Genomic DNA, 21,771 nt, shown 5'->3' with positions numbered 1-21,771 from the left:
TTCCTGCACGAATGAAGCGACCGTCAGACAGGCACTTCCGAGTGAGCGCACACACGCCTTTCAAAATAAAGGCCCTGTTTCAAATGTACGTCATTCATACAAAACGTACTAGGTAGGAATAAAAAAATAATGAACGGGGGCTTTACATAAAAAGAAAACATATTTTCTTAATCTTCTTATCTTATTAACGAAATTTTATATCCATAAATGTAAATTTTCAAACAAAAAACCTTTTTTTAATATTTTGCTTACTGAAATGCAGCATTACTTTGAAACAGTGTCTAACTCTTTTACAAAAAAGGCTTTAAAAACAACTGAAATTTGTAAATTATATAATCTTTTTCTTTAATGTGTAATGTATTTACCCCTTCTGTTTTTTTTTTGTTATCTGTTGTTGTTTCTTTTTTCAAAAATTTTGTTCTTTTTGTCTCTTCAATTTCTTGTTAATATACTGCGATTGTATATTCTCATTTTTGTATATTAAAAATAATAATAATTAAAAAATAATAGAATAATAAAAAAGACTTCTTATATTTTACAGTAAAACTGATATTATTCATTAGTGTTTTATAGCATAGTTAGTAAAGCCAACTATAAATTACAATCATCACAAAATTAAAATTAATTTCAAACACAGGCCTATTTTGTAAGCTGTACTTGAGGATAAAAATATCACCGAAATACACGTGTATTTAAAGAGTGACGAATTGCTCGCTAAGGTTGGTGTAAAGTCACTTAGGTAAATGTATTTGTTTATTTTGGATTGTGGAAGCAAACGTCTATGTACGCGATTATGCCGCCTCCTGATGGTGAATGTGGTTGTGTACTCGTGACAGGTATAGGGTTGTTTGGTAACTTATTTCACTCACATTAAACGTCGATTTGAAAATATATTCCTATTTTAAAAAAACTTTATAAACTCATACCGGCCACAACCTGCACACCTGCAGAGCCAGTCAGATCAGGCATTCAGCAGCTCGTGTTTGTGTTTGGTGCAGAAGCCCATGCGCACACGGTCCATCTCCATGACAACGATACAACGCGAGAGGACAGACACACCGCCGCCGGACACTAATGAGTGTAAAAACACGGTAAACGCGGTAAATACAGTAGCTGGTCATCATGTCGAGTTCACAGGCTGAAGGAGTGATAAGAAACATAATCCGAGAAATCTCGCAGACGTGTTTGAGCAGAGGACAAACTCTGAGTGAGACTCTCATCGCGTTCATGGTGAGTCTGAAGTAACGTTACACAAACACACAACACTAACTTACATGACTGAACAACTGTACAACTCTTCAGGTCAGTGGTTGATTGTGTGCAGGTGACAAACACACAACACTAAATTATTATTGTGTCCAGGTAAAAGACACACAACACTGAATTATTATTGTGTCCAGGTGAAAGCTGTAGTTCTGGACCCCACCAATCATTTCAACGTGGACAGAACTCTTACAAAGCAAGATGTGCAGAAACTTATTGAGGTAAACATTCTATCAATCAATCAATCAATCAATCAATCAATCTATCTATCTATCTATCTATCTATCTATCTATCTATCTATCTATCTATCTATCTATCTATCTATCTATCTATCTATCTATCTATCTATCTATCTATCTATCTATCTATCCATCCATCCAGGGGCGCAACTACACATATACTGAGAGGTATGCGGGTTCAAGTTTTGTAACTAAAATAAAATAGTTTTGAACAAAAAAAAAGTTACCAAAAGGCCTGATGTATCAATATGACACATAATAAATTTATAAAAACATGTATATTGTATAAAATGGACCTTGATAGAAGGATTAAAAACATTTCAGTTCCAAAAAATGTGAATATTCGGACAATTTGTTCATGTGTCAACTTTAACAGGGTTAAAAATCATTATAATCAAGTATATAATATTTATATAGGTGAATTTTTAATCCAAATATTTTATCTGAAATATCGGTTTATGTGAAATAGGTCTGTACTTACATTAACATACATTTTGTGTGATCCCTCTTATTTAGGCAAAATAATTAAATAATTAATAATAAATAAAGAAAAAATTCAGATTAATCTTATAACTTTTGACCTCAGCTGTACTGTATGTATGATTTGACAGTTTTATTTTGATAAAAATTGTAAAAAAAATCTAAAGTTACATTTACATGAACACTTTACACTTGGCTCTGCGACTGCATGTTATTGTGTTGATTTTGAATTAAAATGTGTGTGCCAACGTATGCAACTCATGGTATAATTTTTTATTTATTAAAATACAATATTATACTCATACAAAATGCAAAAAAAACATTTTTAACAAAACATATTTATTTATTTATTTTTTATTTGAAACTTTTAGTAAGGATAATTTCAAAAATAGTTTTGGCACAATGGCGCCCCCCCATGTGTGGCGCCCCTATGCGCCGCATATACTGCATACCCCCTTTTTGCGCCACTGCATCCATCCATCTACATCAATTGCTGTTACATTTAACATTTCTACATATTTTATTAATGTTTGCTTTGTTATGATTGGATGATATTATTCTGAGAGACGACTAGCCTATTTGATCATCTGAAATCTGAAACTTCTAAAAAAATCTAAATATTAAGAAAAATTACCTTTAAAATTAAATAAATTACGTTCTTAATGCATATCGCTAATCGAAAATAAAGTTTTGATTTATTTTAGGTGAAAAAGGTAACAACATGATCTTTGACTAGGGGCAGGGCCGGCGCGTCCATAGAGGCGACCTAGGCGGCCACCTAGGGCGGCAGTATAGAGAGGGCGGCGTCTGCTACACCTCCCTTACCACCTGCGTCCTCAGTTATGTCCGCGACACCTCCCCCGCGTCCTCAGATATATTCGCGCATAGACGATAGAATAGAGAGGGCGGCGTCACCTCCATCAGCACCCGCGTGTCCTCAGTTATATCCACGCATAGGGGGGCAGAATTGAGGTCCGCGACACTTGCGCGTCCTCAGTTATATCCGCGCATAGGGAGGCAAAATAAAGAGCGCAGTGTCCGCGACACCTCCCTCCCTTCCTCAACACTTGCGCGTCCTCAGTTATATCTGCGCATATAGGGCGGCAGGATAAAGAGCGCAGTGTCCGCAACACCTCCCTCAGCACCCGGGCGTCCTCAGTTATATCCCCGCAATAGAACGCCGGAAAAGAGGTCCGCGACACCTCACTTCATTTTCATAACCGTTCACTTTCGTTTTCACATTGGGGTTGAGGGCGGCGTGATCGTCCTCTGCCTAGAGCAGCAGTTCAGCTTGCTCCGGCCCTGACTAGGAGTGTAACAGATCATGGTTGATCTGTAATTCATATGGATCACAACCCACGGTTTGGAACACACATGGACTGTGGAACAATACATCAGTACTTTAAATTTCGAATTCAAATCTCATGTATGAAAGCATTTACGCTTTCCTGTAAAATATAATGATGACGGCAAAAGTTGTGGTGGGTTATTCAGGATGTGGTGGGTTTCTCATGTTACTAAAGGTGTTTTCTGTCACTACTTGTTTAGTCTGCATTAATGCGTTCAGTGTAAGTCACACGGTTAATCATTAAAAGATCTGGATCTCAACACCCACGCAACATAAATTATGTAGAAGTTCTGGGAGAACAGTTTATAGTGTAGATAAAACCACTGATGTTTATGATAAAGATTAAAATCTCCATCTTATGCATTTAACAAGCAATTACATTTATTAACCAGTAGGTGGCGACAACCAGCCATCAAAAATATGCCACTGACTAATTCTTCAGAAATGATCATCTAGCAATGAAACATGAGGTTTAATGAGTGAATAACTGAATCATTTATTGAAGATGAGACTAAAATAAATATGGGTTGTACAAATTAGAATGTGAGATTTCTACATTTAGTGTTATCAGCAGCAGTAGTAGTAACAGTGAATATTTCACAGTTTATTTTACAATTTTTCTCAGTCGCTTTGGTGCATTTCTCACAACACTATTTACATTTGCTCAACAGTTAATGCATATCTCAAAACAATTAGTCATTTGTGCACATCCTAGTAGTAGTTTCTCACTCCTTCCAACACTCTGCAGATGCTTTTGGACATGCATCAACTGTTTTCATACAACTCTCTGCTGTTTATAACATTATCATTTGCTTCTGTCATGTCAGTCAAAATTAACTAAACTTGTAAATGCTGAATAGTCATTGCATATAAAACACAATCCTCATTTCATTACTTGAGTCATCACATACAAAAATGTTGAACTAGTTGTCAAAATCTGTCTAGTAAATTTTATAAAAAAATATTAAATCTTTATTTTTCTGAAAATGTCTTCTAAATTGAACAATTTCATAAATGATTTACAGACCTGTGTTGTAGGTTCAGTTCCAATATGTTCTGCAATATAGTTTACAGTTGTGCCCAGCTTTGCCCAAAGGAAGCTTATGCTTGTTGTAAATAAGGGTGTGTTTATTCTTTTGCACAATGCTGTGAATAAATTATAATTGTAAAGAGCAAATGCAGAGTAAAAATGTGAAACATAGATATTCAGTGTCTTGTACTCAGAAACTGTACCTCACTAAACGCAGTCATGTCTAACTTTGCTGTAGTTTTCAAATGGCTGTGCAAATACTATATATAGCGCTTTCTTGAGCATTTTCAGGAGGTGTCACCAAAATCAGACTTTTTTTGCATTGGAAGTAATGTACAGAGTAAACTGTCATAATGAAAACATGACAAAGCCATTTGACTATCTTGTTCATAAACAATGGTGTCAGGACTTTTCATTTTGACGATACTGACACTTTTATTGACATCAATACTTGCTTTTGAGGAATGAGCTATCCATTTTGAGCATGTGACGTGCTTTTGCAGGTTATCAGCTAGGTTTTGCTGTTTGTAATAATTGTTTTGAGAAATGCATTAACTGTTGTGCAGAAATGCCCTGGGGTTGTGAGAAACGCACCAAAGCGACTGAGAAAAACTGTAATTCAGCTGATTATTTCTTCATTTTATTTTTAATAAAATCACAGGTTCTAATTTCTGTGTGTTAAAACCAGAAGTTTCCTGCAGTACTATTTTTGTAATAAATGGAAAGCAAATTACATTTGTCTTCCCCTTTTTTTGGCTGATACAAAAAAATGGTCCGATCCGTGACTAAAAAACCATAATGAGCTCTGAACCATGAGATTTCTGATCAGTTACACCCCTATCTTTGACTGATTGGGGCTGTGTTTTGTGTCTGCAGCTGTGTGTGGACAGACTCATGGACCAGACCAGTCCAACTCTCCAAACCATTAAGATGCAGGTTTACTTCGACATGAACTACACTCCTCGACGTAAGTGTGAACACAACCCAGAGCAGCGGAGATCACAGCAGGGGCGTAAAAAGTACTCAAACGTATGCCTGAGAAAATATTCTCGAGTAAAGCAAACCAAATGGTGATTAAAGGGGTAGTTCACCCAAAAATGAAAATGTACTGACTATTTACTCTCCCTCAAGTGGGTTCAAACCTTAATGAGTTTCTTTCTTCTGTTGAACAAAAAAAGAGGATATTTGAGACAATTCCAGCAGATCTGAGGATATAAGATCTCTTGTTTATATTAAAAAACATAAAGAAAAACAGAATAATAACAGAACAATCCACCATTTTGTGGTGTAAAAATAATATTGTAAAATGTGAAGATAACTAGAGGAGGGTAAAAATACCTCAGGATGATTACAGACAGCAGTAGTGTTTTATTTATAGGTCTGGCTGGTCTGTTCTTCTTCAGCAGTGCTTGTTGCATTGTGTTATAGTGGGAGAGTTTGAGACTCAAAAATCGCAGATGCACTGTAAACAGGGCCGGAGTGGGACTCCTTTACAGCCCTGGAGTTTCAAGCATTAGACCGGCCCACCTCAGTTTACGACTGACTATATTAAAATAAGGTCATTTCCAATTCAGTTTCTAATTACACTATCACGTCTTTGTCAAGAAAACAGCTGATTTAGAACTTCAAATGTTCAACAACCTTACAGTTTTATCAATACAAATGAAGAAAGAAAAAAAGAATTACTCAGGTGAGGATCGAACACAGATCGACGACATTGCAACGCAACGTGCTGACCACTGGATTACAATGGCGCTGTTACACAAGTGTGGCTGGAATGATAGTTACATCATCATTACCCTGCAGGCTGCATTTTGCTCATGGGGCTGCGAGACAATAAATAAGAAGAGCAGAGCTGCAGCAAAATAATGAATAAAAAGAGTGAGGCTATGGTCAAATAAATAATGAAAAGAAAGTTCCACTGCTGAGAGTGAAAGCAGCTAGAAACACCGGCCCTCGTGGCTAAACAGACCGGCCCACCGGGAACTATCCCAGTCCTCCCGATTGGCCAATCCTGGCCTGACTGTAAACCCAAATAACTGACATTACTAGTAAACTGTTTTAATTAAACTGCAATACCCAGTTCAACCACTGGGGGGTCAATCTTACACAGCAGCTTTGACATCCCCTGAGAGTGCAGAATAAACCTCTATTTGATAAATCAATCTTTTTTTATGGTCATAATTGGACTTCAGTTACAGCCGTAGATGAACACAACTAAAGTAAAACACACTCAATCTGTCAGAATATTAGCAGAAGATCATGAAACACCTCCACAAACCATATCAGTAGCTCCTTTATTACTGACCGGACTGACTTTCTTTCTGTCAGACGGCTACAAAAGTCCTCGTCTACATTCACTGAGAGCTGCAAGTTTCCAGGAGTCATTAGTAAAGAACTGCTGAAACCTGATGATGATCTGATCTTTACTAAGAGCTCCAGCGCTGTTCAGCATGAGGGACAAACCAGATTCATCATTCAGTGATTCAGGTGTGTGTGTGTGTGTCTCAGGGGAGTTTCTGGAGATGCAGCAGAAGCTCCTTCAGTCTCGTCTGCAGTCGCTGAGCAGAGAAATCACTGACAGCAGAGCAAAGAGCAGAGAAGATCTGAAGAAGCTGTACGGCACCATAGTCCACTACATCATCCAGAGCTCCAACCTGAGCTCCAGCACAGACATCAACACCGTGAGAGAGACCACAGGTACACACACACATACAAACACACACACTGAAGCTGTACGGCACCGTAGTCCACTATATCATCCAGAGCTCCAACCGTTTTTTTTGATTGTGTGTGTGTGTGTGTGTGTGTGTCTTTTAGCGGCTCTGCAGAGCATCTTTCCCCCGTCTCAGCTGGGAAGCTTCATGTCTCTGCTGAAATCAGACAAAGAGCAGCAGCTGAAGGAAAACTCTCTAATCGTCAGTGGCATTCGGCTCTTCAACAAGGACAACGGTGAAGGAGGAGAGGCCATCCAGAGCCGTACGTCTGCCTCTTCATCATCTTCATCATCATCATCATCATCATCATCAGCTCATGTCGGGTGTGTGTTTCCTCCTGCAGTGCCGTCTATCCTGAACGAGAAGCTGCCGGGCGTCGTCTCAGATCTGGAGCGTGAACTGGCGTCCTGCGAGCGTTTGTGCTGGCAGTACACCGGCCTGCTGGAGCTGATCTCTGAGCGGGACACAGCACACAGCCAGAGCCCCGTCCCGCCCCGGCTGCTCACACAGGCTCTGTACAACACACGGCAGCATGAGGCCTTCCTCAGACTCACACTGGTGCGTTCACACTCATCTCTGCTGCTAAAATAATAATAAGCCAAACTACAGCTGCCAGAGAGCTCTGAATCAACATGTTTAAACTGATCTCTGATATCTACAGAGAAGGTGTGAAGATTTGCTGAGTGCAAACGATCTCCAGAAACAGTTTAACATCTTAGTTTACCCCCTTAGGAGTCTGCCCTGGGATAAAATGATCAGTTTTTACCTTATTTGGAAGGGTCATGAATATTAATGAGTGTCCTGTCACTGACGTTTACGCGATGTAGGGTTGGGTTAATAGACCATGCCATTGTCCATCGCCGATGGTTGATAGATATCACGATGCTGATCCGGCATTGCGATCCTCCGCCCCCGTTGCAGCAGCAACCCTCTCGCGAAAACGACACATTTAGGCCCCGTTCACACTAATACGTCTTACACAATGACTGTAAAAAATATGGACGACGCGACAGCCCCTTTTCCCATTAAACGCCTTGAGGGCAAAACACCTGCTTTACGGGCACAAACTGTCTCAAAAGACTGCTGAAATTGGAGCCTTGACATGCGCAGAAGGACTGTCTGATGGAGCCAGAGGAGGAGCCGCGAAAATGAGTCGAGCTTCCAACCAAACGCTTTATGTAAAATCAACCACGCCCCCCGAACTTCTCAGCATGCGTTTGCTGTCATATCAACACAAATGGATGTAATAACGTTAACAAATATGAGTTTTTTTTTATATTCAATCGCGCCAGCTCCGGGCCGCAGCGCTTAACCTACTCGCGGCGTCGCGGGCTGATTCCGCCTCGCATGCGGCAGCGCCGGCTCGCTCGGCCGCCGCATCTGGCTCGATTGACTCGGGCTGGAATCGGGCAGTGAGTCCAGGCATCCGGAGTAGGTCCAGCAGAGGTAGTCAGTCTGAGCTCTGAGGGGTAAGTCTCCGGCAGGCGAGAATCTAGCCGAACTGGTCCGAGTGTATTTTGTCATCTGGGTGGTTAGGCGTGTATCAGCAAACTAATAAAGCCCGAAAAAAGCTCTGACCTTAGCGAATAAACAGTGTTCCACCAGGATCATGTATGTCAGAAACTGTAGTTTACTGCTGAACTCATCTTATCATGGTAAAATAACACAGAAATCGAATAAAAACACTTCAGTCTCCTGCCGAAGCTCAGACGCGCTGCTTTGAGAAACTGTCAATCACCGCTGTCAATCACGATGACACGCCCAGCATTAAATTACTGCTAAAAACAAACTGTTTACAAAAATGAAGATCTGCACCTATTTCAGCACAATAACCAGCGCCTTAATCCACCAGAACCATCTTTCGGGACATTTTATTGCAAGTGTAATAATTTTTTTTACTTGGGCTCAAGTCTCCTTCATTAACACGGAGGAGGCGGGCTTTATGACTTGTACTGCAGCCAGCCCCAAGGGGGCGATCTAACGGCCGAGACCTTCACTCAAACGTAGGCTTGCGGCACACTTGATCTTACAGTTTTTCTTGATTGATTTGATGCAGCCGTCAACTGAAACTCCACATTTTCAAAACAGTTAACACACACTGGCCTAAACAGCGGCACTCTTGGTCAAAATGACACAATTTGCTTGCAAAATGCACATACCGTGTCAAAACATTTAACATATACAACAAAAGCTAGTTTTACCTTCAAACAACACAACTTGCAAACAAGTATATGAACTCTTTCAATTAATCATTACACAATAGACAACAAAATACAGAACTCAGTGTGAATCAGTGCACTGTTGCTTGACATTGTAGCCTATTGCCAATGCCATTTGTTGTCTTTCTATTTGGGCTGTCAAATTTGCCTTTTTGCAAAGAGAATTGGATCCAGAATAAGAAATACTTTGATTAAATTTATATTGAATTCATGACATTTTTCAAACTGTGGCTGAAAAATGCAATACTGTAAAAAAATGCACACATGTAAACCAATATACAGTGAAATCTTTTGGGAATATGGCACATAGCCACTATTGACCTTCTCCATCCATGCTGTCACAGAACAACACAGACCTTCCACCATTTTCAATGTTTGCAGACTGATTGCTAAATGAAGATTTGTGTGAAGGAGTGTCAAACCGGTGCTTCAGTGGATTCATACTGATCTTGGTGGTTTCTAATGGTTAGGAATAGATGGTTTCTGTTTGGTTATCATAGCTAAAACAATGGAGTTTGGACTGCTTGAATGACATCCGTGTTAACGCTTTTGAAAAATGGTGGGGAAAATGTGTCAACCCAATGAGAAAGGGTTTACACATTTGCAAGACCTGTCTTCTGCTCTGCTGTGATAGTGATAATGAAAATGAAGTGGAACCTAGTTTCTTTAACCAGGTCAAAGCAAACAAGAAAAACTGTAATTTTAAAATGCCATTTTAAAACGAAAACAATCCACATCCACACTGGCGTTTCATTTAGTATTTTTGAACAAGCCTCCGTCCACACGATACCGATGAAAATGCACACCACATGACCACACACACGTACACTTTGTCATGTGCTCCAGCGTCTGAGCTCCAGCAGTCCAGTAGAGTGCTGAGTACGCCCTAAAGCCGAAAGGAAAATGAATGATTGAATGAATGAATGTAAGGGCGTACTCACACTATGTACAGTTGCCTTGAACCAGGACAAAGCACGCTTGTCCCCACCTCTCGTCTCCCCTAACAGCCCGCACTCACATTACATTCGGGCCTGGGCACGTCATTGATGCTGCGCTGTCCAGTAAGCGCTCTCGCTCAGCACAGTGGAGATTTCTTCAGTCATATCGCTTTAGTGGTTTGATATGCAGTGACATGCAGTCAAATATTTCGCTGAACAGATCAGCCACTTTTGACGCTCATAAACAATCATAAAGTCCTCGAGCTGCAAGAATTAGGAGGTTTGCTGAAGGTGCAGCTGTGGTGCAGTGAGTGGTTTGCGTCTTTAATAATCTACGACAGTTTGTGATTATTGAACGGTAAGAATGATTAATAAATCCATATCAAACAGTCCCTTAAAAGTCACGTCTCGCTTTCAGTTTCGGGCTCAGGCACGTTTTGCAATCTCACACAATTGTATGGTACTCAAGCCCACCTCTTCGAACCGGGCCAGGGCTGGCCAAGTGAACCGTGCCTGACCCTGATTCAGAGCACTCACACTTCTCAAACGATCCAGGAAACGGGCCTGGGCATGATTCAGATAGCATGGTGTGAGTAGGCGCTCAGTGATCTGGAAAGGCTGATGTCTAACACATAGACACACATACTTCAAGAGGAGCGAGAATAGACAGATATTGTGTAGAATATACTGACCCTAACAAATGTTTTTCATCATGCATATTCATATTCAGCAGAAGGGTTTTTATTTATTTGAGTCAAATACAGCATGTAATTGTGAATGAGCACTAATGTTGAGTTTTCAGACAACAGGGGGTGTAACGAATGAGTGTTTAATTATGTAAACAGTGTAATAATGTGGTGTTGATGTTTCCATCAGGCGGACGTCATCCTGTGTGCACAGGAAGTGACACGTTTACAGTCGGATCTGATGAGTCGAATGACACTCCTGAGAGACGCCATTCACACCAAAACTACAGTGCCAACAACACACGTGTTTGTGAGTCCCTCATATACTGCATTTTACACTGTTTCACCATAGTAACTGATATTAAAGTGTATTGCGGTCTTTCACTACAGAAAAACCACAGTAAGAGCTGAGTGATATGACACAGTGCATAAATCTGCATTAAAGTCTGTGTGAACCGAAAGATGCAGAGACGTTTATTGCAGAAACTGAATATTGAGACTGATGTCTAACACATGCACAGACACGGACACTCCAAGAGGAATGAGAATACACAGATATTGTTTTATAGCTGTTTGTGTGTGTGTGTGTGTGTGTGTGTGTGTGTGTGTGTGTGTGTGAGCTGATTAGTAATGTTAGTGTGTGTGTGTGTGTGTGTGTGCTGTTAGTGTGTGTGCGCTGATTAGTAATGTTAGTGTGTTTTTGTGAGCGCGGTTTAGTGTTGTTAGTGTGTGTGCGCTGATTAGTAATGTTAGTGTGTGTGTGTGAGCTGATTAGTAATGTTAGTGTGTTGTTAGTGTGTGTTGTGTGTGCAGTTTAGTGTTGTTAGTGTGTGTGTGTGTGTATATTGTGTGTGTGCGCTGATTAGTATAGTGTGTGTGTGTGTGTGCTGTATAGTGTTGTTAGTGTGTGTGTGCTGTTAGTGTGTGTGCGCTGATTAGTAATGTTAGTGTGTTGTTAGTGTGTGTTGTGTGTGTGCAGTTTAGTGTTGTTAGTGTGTGTGTGTGTGTATATATTGTGTGTGTGCGCTGATTAGTAATGTTAGTGTGTGTGTGCTGTATAGTGTTGTTAGTGTGTGTGTGCTGTTAGTGTGTGTGCGCTGATTAGTAATGTTAGTGTGTGTGTGAGCGCGGTTTAGTGTTGTTAGTGTGTGCTGTGTGTGCGCTGATTAGTAATGTTAGTGTGTGTGTGTGCTATTTAGTGTTGTTAGTGTGTGCGCTGATTAGTAATGTCAGTGTGTGTGCGGTTAGTGTGTGTGTGAGCGCGGTTTAGTGCAGTTTAGTGTTGTTAGTGTGTTTGTGTGTGTGTGTGTGTGCGCTGATTAGTAATGTTAGTGTGTGTGTGTGTGTGTGTGCGGTTTAGTGTTGTTAGTGTGTGTGAGCTGATTAGTAATGTTAGTGTGTGTGCGCTATTTAGTGTTGTTAGTGCGTGCGCTGATTAGTAATGTCAGTGTGTGTGCGGTTAGTGTGTGTGTGAGCGCGTTTAGTGTTGTTAGTGTGTGTGTGTGCGCTGATTAGTAATGTTAGTGTGTGTGTGTGTGTGTGTGTGTGTGTGCAGTTTAGTGTTGTTAGTGTGTGTGTGTGCGCTGATTAGTAATGTTAGTGTGTGTGTGCAGTTTAGTGTTGTTAGTGTGTGTGCGCTGATTAGTAATGTTAGTGTGTGTGTGTGTACAGTTTAGTGTTGTTAGTGTGTGTGCGCTGATTAGTAATGTTAGTGTGTATGCGCTGATTAGTAATGTTATTGTGTGTCTGCTGTTTAGTGTTGTTAGTGTGTGTGCGCTGATTAGTAATGTTAGTGTGTGTGTGTGTGTACAGTTTAGTGTTGTTAGTGTGTGTGCGCTGATTAGTAATGTTAGTGTGTGTGTGTGTGTACAGTTTAGTGTTGTTAGTGTGTGTGCGCTGATTAGTAATGTTAGTGTGTATGCGCTGATTAGTAATGTTATTGTGTGTGTGTGTGTACAGTTTAGTGTTGTTAGTGTGTGTGCGCTGATTAGTAATGTTAGTGTGTGTGTGTGTGTACAGTTTAGTGTTGTTAGTGTGTGTGCGCTGATTAGTAATGTTAGTGTGTGTGTGTGTGTACAGTTTAGTGTTGTTAGTGTGTGTGCGCTGATTAGTAATGTTAGTGTGTGTGTGTGTGTACAGTTTAGTGTTGTTAGTGTGTGTGCGCTGATTAGTAATGTTAGTGTGTATGCGCTGATTAGTAATGTTATTGTGTGTCTGCTGTTTAGTGTTGTTAGTGTGTGTGCGCTGATTAGTAATGTTAGTGTGTGTGTGTGTGTACAGTTTAGTGTTGTTAGTGTGTGTGCGCTGATTAGTAATGTTAGTGTGTGTGTGTGTGTGTACAGTTTAGTGTTGTTAGTGTGTGTGCGCTGATTAGTAATGTTAGTGTGTATGCGCTGATTAGTAATGTTATTGTGTGTCTGCTGTTTAGTGTTGTTAGTGTGTGTGCGCTGATTAGTAATGTTAGTGTGTGTGTGTGTACAGTTTAGTGTTGTTAGTGTGTGTGCGCTGATTAGTAATGTTAGTGTGTGTGTGTGTGTACAGTTTAGTGTTGTTAGTGTGTGTGCGCTGATTAGTAATGTTAGTGTGTATGCGCTGATTAGTAATGTTATTGTGTGTCTGCTGTTTAGTGTTGTTAGTGTGTTCGCTGATTAGTAATGTTAGTGTGTGTGTGTGCAGTTTAGTGTTGTTAGTGTGTGCGCGCTGATTAGTAATGTTAGTGTGTGTGTGTGTGTGTGTGTGTGTGTGTGTGTGCAGTTTAGTGTTGTTAGTGTGTGGGCGCTGATTAGTAATGTTAGTGTGTGTGTGTGTGCAGTTTAGTGTTGTTAGTGTGTGTGCGCTGATTAGTAATGTTAGTGTGTGTGTGTGTGTGTGTGTGTGTGTGTGTGTGTGTGTGCAGTTTAGTGTTGTTAGTGTGTGGGCGCTGATTAGTAATGTTAGTGTGTGTGTGCGCTATTTAGTGTTGTTAGTGTGTGTGCGCTGATTAGTAATGTCAGTGTGTGTGCGGTTAGTGTGTGTGAGTGCGGTTTAGGGCAGTTTAGTGTGTGTGTGTGTGTGTGTGTGTGTGTGCAGTTTAGTGTTGTGTGTCTGCTGTTTAGTGTTGTTAGTGTGTTCGCTGATTAGTAATGTTAGTGTGTGTGTGCAGTTTAGTGTTGTTAGTGTGTGTGCGCTGATTAGTAATGTTAGTGTGTGTGTGTGTGTGTGTGTGCAGTTTAGTGTTGTTAGTGTGTGGGCGCTGATTAGTAATGTTAGTGTGTGTGTGTGCGCTATTTAGTGTTGTTAGTGTGTGTGCGCTGATTAGTAATGTCAGTGTGTGTGCGGTTAGTGTGTGTGAGCGCGGTTTAGGGCAGTTTAGTGTGTGTGTGTGTGTGTGTGTGCAGTTTAGTGTTGTTAGTGTGTGTGCGCTGATTAGTAATGTTAGTGTGCGTGTGTGGTGGTTAGTTAGTGTTTGTTTTGTAGTGGCGTCATGGTAACTAGTTTCTGTGTGTTCCTCTCCTCTTCAGCCTCATTTCAGTGCAGTGGGCCGGCTGTGGGCGGGGCTAGAGCAGGAGATGCTGCTACTGAGCATGCTCACTAATGTGGCGTCTGGACTGAGAGTCTTCCTGACAGCAGAGTCTCTGCTGACCCCAGATCAGATGGAGCTCCCGGTGCGCACTGATGCTGACAGATGCTCTGGGACAGCAGGTCACACACACACACACACACACACACACACAAACACACGCACACGTGTTAATATGTCACTCAGATCTGCTGGTTTCACTCAACTCTTCATCGACACGACTCCAGATTAAGGGTTTCTGGAGCATCATGGGGTTATAAAAGCTCTTTTCCAGACACTGAAAGTCAGAGATGTTTATATCTTTAATAATTAGTTATTCTGAAGTTCATATTTTTAATATTTAGTTATATTTCGTTTATATTTCTGTCAAAGTTCTGAAATATTAGGGATATTGACTGTAGATTTAGATGTAGTTTTCTAGGGTGTGTGTGAAGCCGACAGGAGCAGCATCTCTCTGTTAGCATCTGACTCTGCTATTCAATCATGTTTGAACTACAGATTTGAGTAAATTAATTGTTATTCATTGTTTCAATCTTATGTTGAAGGCTGATATATTGCTGCAGTGCATTCTGGGAGCCGTGCATGAGTTTTGTAGGATTCTCCCAGCATGCACTGCAGCATGAAGAATATCATCGTTGTTGAGATTCATACTCTGATTCCTGATGTCTTTGTGTGTGAAGAGATTCCTAATGTTGTGTGTGTGTGTGTGTGTGTGTGTTCAGAGGAGCGTGTGCTGGTGTCAGAGACGAGCTCGTGTGAATGCTGTTTTCCTGAAAGCACTGCAGACTTCCAGCATCTGCCGCTGCAGTATAACGGCTTCTGCGGAGTCGCTCTGGTGGACAGAAATGGCCTTTTACTGCCAGGTACAAACAGGAAACAGTAGCTGAGATTTTATCACTGCAAAAACAAAGTGTATGATTGATTATTGCTGTTGTTGTGGAATATTGCACTGTTCATAATAAATTATTATGGCGGCTTGAGAAAGCAGCATACTGTTCTAAACTTCTTATTCTTCCGTCGTCTTCTTCAGAGATTAACTTCTAAATGCATCTCCTCCTAGACTGTTCAAACTACAACCACCAAACTAACACCAAACCTCCAAACTATACTGAATTAAGTTGCCATATCTTTTCCAACTGATCCGACTTAGGCTTTTCTGAAAACTGACCTGGAATATTCAGAAAAGTCCCATTGACTTAACATTGGACTAAAATTTGTGATTCTCATAACTTTGCGCCAGACTGTCATACAGACTTAAGGTTGGGCTCATTTATCTCAGACTACCAATCTGCCAATCACTGATGACCTTTCAACTTTTTAGCCACACCTAGCAACCACTTACGGCACCCTAGCAACTGTCCCATAGCCTTCCATTGTTACAACTGCCATTGACTTTACATTGGACATACTGACAACATACCAATCCATACTAACGGACATACTGATCATACTAGTTACATGCTAATTCATACTATACAAATACTAGCAACATGCTAATTTATACTAAATGCATGCTTGCCACATGCTAGTTTATACTAGAAACATGCTAATAACATGCTAATTCATACTAGAACCATCCTAACAATGTGTTAATTTAAGCTTGAAAAATGCTAGCATAATGCTAATACTAGATACATAATACTAGAAACATGCTAATTTATGTTAGCAACCACTCAGAACACCTTAGCAAACGCCTAGCAACACCTTAGCAACCACCCAGCAATGCCGTAGTAACCACCTTGTAACACCTTAGCAACCACTCAGAACACCCTAGCAACCACCTAACATCACCTTAGCATCCACCTATGCCTTAGCAACCATCTAGACACCAGTAAAAACACCATAGCAACCACTTAGCAACCCCCTAGAAAGACCTGAGCAATCACCTAGCAACGCCTTAGCAACCACTAAGAAAACCCTAGCAATCACCTAGCAACACTTAAGGAAGTGCCTAGCACTCCTTAATAATCACCTAGAACATCTAGGCAACCACCTAGCAATGACCTAGCAACACCTTAGCAATAACCTAGAACACCTTAGCAACCACCTAGCAACACCTTAGCAACCATTCTGAACACTGTAGCAACCACCTAATAACACCTTAGTAACAACCTAGAACACCCTAGCAACCACCTAGCAACCAATCAGAACAGCTTAGCAACCACCTAGAACACCCTAGCAACCGTCTAGCAATGCCTTAGTAACCACTCAGAACACCCTAGGTACACCTTAGCAAGAAACATGACAACTCATACTAGAAACCTGAGAATGCAAGCTTCTTAAAAACTACTATAATGATTTAACTTTTAAAGCTACTTCAAACTTGTAGACGAGGCTTTCTCAAGCCACCATAAAGTTTGTCTATTAACTTTTATAATATTTTGTTTATTGTAAATTAACATCTCTCCAATGACATCTGTTTTCTGATTGGTGTTTACTGTTATGAGGGTGGAGTCAACCTGTCACTCAAATGAGATCCACCAATAGCAGAATACAACTGTCCAATCAGTTCCCTGTGCACAAAATCAAGCCCCGCCCACATTTGTTCGTCATCCTGAAGTGAGATTGTCACAATAGAGGAGAAAAGATAAGAAACAAATGCTAACGTGCGCATGCTCTCCTGTTCTCAGGTAACACAAGCATCGGCGTGCTGAAGCACAAGGAGAAATATTACGCGTTCAGCAGCAGGAGCGCAGCATACGAGTTCTCCTGTCGAGCAGATGAATACACAGCAGCGGTGCTGGAGACGGCCAGCAGAACACCTGAACTCATCCAGCTGCTGCAGCTGCAGCAGCACTTCACCAGCAGCACTGCATACTCTCAGCTGCCAGCGGGACACCAGAGTCTGACAGCAGGGGTGAGGAACAATACAGCTCTGAAGAGAAGATCCAGAGCCCTCAGAGAGGAGTTCTGAGACACACATGCTTTATTACTAAAGAGAACTAAAGTTCCTATGGGTGATAAACAGGCCATACACTAACGAAACAGAAAAGTGCAGTCAATCTTTCCTTATTTGCATTGTTGTTAGTTTGTGATATCTGATGTGTGTGTTGTAAGGTGTGTGTTGTTCGTTTCTCAGATGCCATCCGGACAGAAACTGCTGCTGAAAAGCATCTCTAAAAGTGACGCCGGTGTTCAGACGGAGATCCACCCTCTGCAGAGCAACATCTGCACCTCCTATGAGTGGAACGAGTGGGAGATGAGAAGAAAAGCCATTAAACTGGTGAGACACACTGATCTCAGACCAGCTAGATGAACACGCTGATCTCAGGTTAGCTAGAGGAACACACTGATCTCAGACCAGCAAGATAAACACTCTGATCTCAGGTCAGCTAAATAATCACACGGATCTTAGGTCAGCTAGAGGAATGCACTGATCTCAGGTTAGCTGGATGAACACTACACACACTGATCTCAGGTCAGGTAGATCAGTGGTTCTCAAAGTGTGGGTCGGGACCCCTTGAGGGGTCGCGGAACAATGAAGGGGGGGTTGCCTGGTGATTTCCAAAAATCTACTTATTATTAGGCCATAAGAATTACCATATTTTATCCATAACCAACTGAAGAGAAAAAACTATTTAAAAAACTATATAAAAAAAACTATATAAAACGTTCATAGTTACTATAGTAGCTTATTTACTTGTTCTATTGGATTGCGACCCCTGGGGTAAATGCATTATATTAAAGACAGCAATAGCGTCAGATGCAGCAGATTGATTTTATAACACCAGGTTAAACTTTCTGGCCCATTTACAGCACTGACATACATAAAAAAACAAAGAATAGACTTTGGTCTATTGGTGTGTGTGTGTGCGCCATTGCATGCAAGTTTTCTGTATTTATAACCACCTCAGAGGATATTGGGGGTCGCGAGTCACTGGCATTGTTATTTTAGGGGTCGCGTGCTGAAAAGTTTGGGAACCCCTGAGGTAGATGACCAATAGACAAACTGATCTCAGGTCAGCTAAATGAACGTCGTCTATTTATGTAACTCCCATTCCCCAAATGAGGGAACAGAGACATTTATGTCAGGTTGATCGACTGGGGGATTTGCTTAGGACCAATCACTCCGATTTGTATAAAAATGGGTCAATGAATGCCTATGAAATTGGTAAGTGCAGCTCTTACAGGCGTAGCCACTCAGCAAATAGGAGTATAAAGGCTGCCTTGAGAGGAAGCTCATTAGACTACTTACTTAATCCATTCAGCTGTGGATTCAGCTCCTGTGGCAGGTGGACATAAACGTCTTAATTTCCTCCTTTCCAGAATGAGGGTTACATACATAACCAAGAGGTTTACCCTTAGTTGTTCACTACAAGTTTATGTTGAGTTGATCAACTAGCGAAGCCTATCCTAACTGCCACAGGAGCTGAACCTGTTACGCGATTTTGGGGCAATCTGTGTCAGGCAGGTAGCATGAACACACAAGTGCCATCAAAAGTGTAACCATCCAATGTCCCTGGCCCTAATTACCATGATAGGGAAAAGTAGTTCGGGATGTCATACTCACCAATCGTGCCAAGCACTTATACGAAGCCAAACTAACCCTAAATATGACAGAACATTGGGAAAGCTTTCCAGTCCCAAAGGGGAAGGACGTTGCAGAGGTCTCTGCTACCCAAATGTGGAGACCTGGAACCAAGACACATATGGTCTTGCCCTGATTAGGGGGAGCACACATATGGAAGATGGTTAGCTGATAGGGAGGATGCAGTTCTGTGTGGTGTCTATGTAGGGGGACTCACTGTGGATAATACTGCATATGGAGTCACCTGGAAAGGGAGCCACACATAGCTGGCACCGTACCCTAGAACATGGGTTGGCCAAGTTGGCCAACAATGTTATGGGCCTGCACCCTCCTCCTTCAACGACTTATGTGAAGGAGGCCTTGGAGGAACTCTCTAGGGTTCACCAACGGGGAACTCAAGCTAGCAGAGCATTATAATATAAACATAGCTCCGGGTTACGGAGTGTGCCACAGCAAGTACTTTGACAACAAGCTTAGCTTTCTCCCGACTGACTAGATAACCAGCTCCATTTGGAGATTAATGAATCTTGCAAATGTGTTAAGTGTTGCCCAGCACACAACTCTACAGCTTAGATACAGCTCTTCCCTTCTGCCAACCTTCAAAACAGACAAAGAGCTTCTCAAAGGATCTTATGCTATGAGTGCAATCCACATACATGCGCAGTGCTCAGATGGGACACAGCAGCAAGAGGGCTAGGTCTGCCTCCTGCAGAGGCAGTGCTTGCAGGTTCGTTGCCTGGTCCCAGAAAGAAGTGGTAGGAGCCTTGAGCACGTAGCCTTGGAATAAAGTAAGGGTTATCCAGTTTGAATTTTAGGCAAGATTTGTTGACCCAATATGCCTCCAGGTCCCCGACCATCTTGAATGACATAGGTGTGGTCAGCAGACCTGTCTTAAGAGACAGAATCTTGATAGATACGGACTCAAGTGGTACAATTGATATCTCTGCACCCTGGAATAGGCTACAGAGAGATCCCAGGAGGGTATGAGAGAGTAGTATGAGGCAAATTGAGCCTTCTAGTGCCTCTAAAGAACCGGATGACCAGGTCATGCTCCCCCTTGTCCAGCCATTCACCAGCTCATGGTGAGTGGAAATGGACATGTTGTAAACCTTCAGTATGGAGGGCGAAATTCTGCTCTCCAATTTAGACCAAAGTAAGGAAAGCACAACACCGATCAGTAAAGTTCGGGGGACGTCATGTCAAACAACAAAAAGACTCATAGAAGTGACTCTTACCCTAGTGACGGTGTAAACTACTAGTGGTAGTGGATCACCTAAATCTTCCAATTTGGAAGACTTGACGTGGATGTGGGAGACCCATCACTGGGAGGAAGGTCTCAGTGGAAGTGTCAAGGATGGGCTGTAAGGTAAAGTGTGTGGGTTTGGAACCCACGTTTGGGTGTGCCGAAAAGGCGCAACCACAAAAAACCTGCTCCTCATCCTCCCTGGCCTTGCACAGTGTCTTTGCAAGAGGGCTCACTGGTAGAAAAGTCCATGCTTGTGCCTGCCCCAGGGCCAGCTGTGAACCACTGCCTCCATGCAGAGAGAGACGTCCATCAGGGAAGATGCAACTGGAAATAGATAAATTTCTAGAAAGTACACAGGGTGACCTGGATTTTCCTGAGTCACGCACTTGAGAGGTTCCTCTCAAGGCAGCCTTTATGCTTCCAGTTGTAGAGGGGCTACACCTGTGAGAGCTGCACTTGCCAACTTCATAGGCATTAATTCCCCTGTTTTTACACAAATCAGAGTGATTGGTCCTTCTAAGTGAATCTTCTAGTGCAGGGGTGCCCAAACTCAGTCTTGGAGGGCTGGTGTCCTGGAGAGTTTCGTTCAAACCCAAATCAAACACACCTGAAGCAGTTAATCAAGCTTTTACTAGATATACTAGAAACTTCCTGCCAGGTGTGTTGAGCAAAAGTCTGCAGGACACTGGACCTCCTGTACTGGCCATGGGCACCCCTGCCCAAGTCAATCAAGTCGAAATAAACTTGTAGTGATCAACTGAGGTGGAACAGCTCATAATCGCAGGACTGATCTGTGTTTCAGGCTAATCTGCACAGTAAAGTGACCCGATCATCTCAGAGTGATTGGAGTTTGATGCGGAGACACAACAGCTCTCAGACGTTCCTCCCTAAAGACGCCAGCTGCCAGACAAAGCGAGACGGAGAGAGTCTCGTCCCCAAAGCACAGGTGTATCTGTCTAGCCTGAGAGGAGCCGCTGGATTTAGAAAGGTGGATTTAAGCAGAGCAGTTGATGAATGAGAAGCTTCGGTGTCTGCCTGAGTAAAAGCTCCGCTCTTCGTAGGATAGTTAGAGGAAGGTTGCTAATCATTGACATCCACTGTAATTTGTTAAATAACAAAGTTCCAGTGAAATTAAAATAAAGTGTTTTAGATGTTAGTCTTTGAGAGTATCTATAAGCTAGTGTGCTCCAAAACAGTGACAAAATTCACATTTAGAAGGAATGAACAGCCAAGACTTGCAGTTTGTCACTTCCGCATCTATCAAATGCTCTCTCGTGTCTGAAGTGCCCCGCTCCCTTCAAGATGCTTCTCATTGTATGTGCTTGAGCTCAACTACTATCAATGGCAGAGCGAAATACCATTGGCTGTTTTTGAAGAGGGGGAGGAGTTACTATATGCTCCACCCTCTAGTTATGTTTAAGTCTTTAACTGCATTGATGTATTGAATTCCTACATTAGGCTCTCATACTCTCTGGCTGCTATTTCATAGCTGTGGTGCGTTGTTCTCTCTGTCTCGT

General features: G+C 41.8%; 1 protein-coding gene across 5 annotated transcripts; it reads left to right on the top strand.

Moving 5' to 3' along the window:
• The first annotated feature begins 1,025 nt into the window (after nt 1-1,025).
• Nucleotides 1,026-21,413, top strand: cfap206 (cilia and flagella associated protein 206). 5 transcript variants are annotated; one of them, XR_012395436.1, is made up of 12 exons: nt 1,026-1,230; nt 1,401-1,484; nt 5,238-5,328; nt 6,873-7,061; nt 7,182-7,340; nt 7,422-7,636; nt 11,112-11,231; nt 14,422-14,602; nt 15,203-15,343; nt 17,111-17,337; nt 17,560-18,006; nt 18,109-18,153. XR_012395436.1 is itself a non-coding variant. In XM_073932255.1 (12 exons), exons 1-12 carry the CDS (start codon nt 1,123-1,125, stop codon nt 21,270-21,272), a joined length of 1,860 nt encoding a protein of 619 aa, XP_073788356.1. In that variant the 5' UTR covers nt 1,026-1,122; the 3' UTR covers nt 21,273-21,410.
• Nucleotides 21,414-21,771: the final 358 nt, after the last annotated feature.

Source organism: Danio rerio, chromosome 20 (assembly GCF_049306965.1).
Source record: "Danio rerio strain Tuebingen ecotype United States chromosome 20, GRCz12tu, whole genome shotgun sequence".
Classification (NCBI taxonomy): domain Eukaryota; kingdom Metazoa; phylum Chordata; class Actinopteri; order Cypriniformes; family Danionidae; genus Danio; species Danio rerio.
This window is presented reverse-complemented; position numbering and strand designations above follow the sequence as displayed.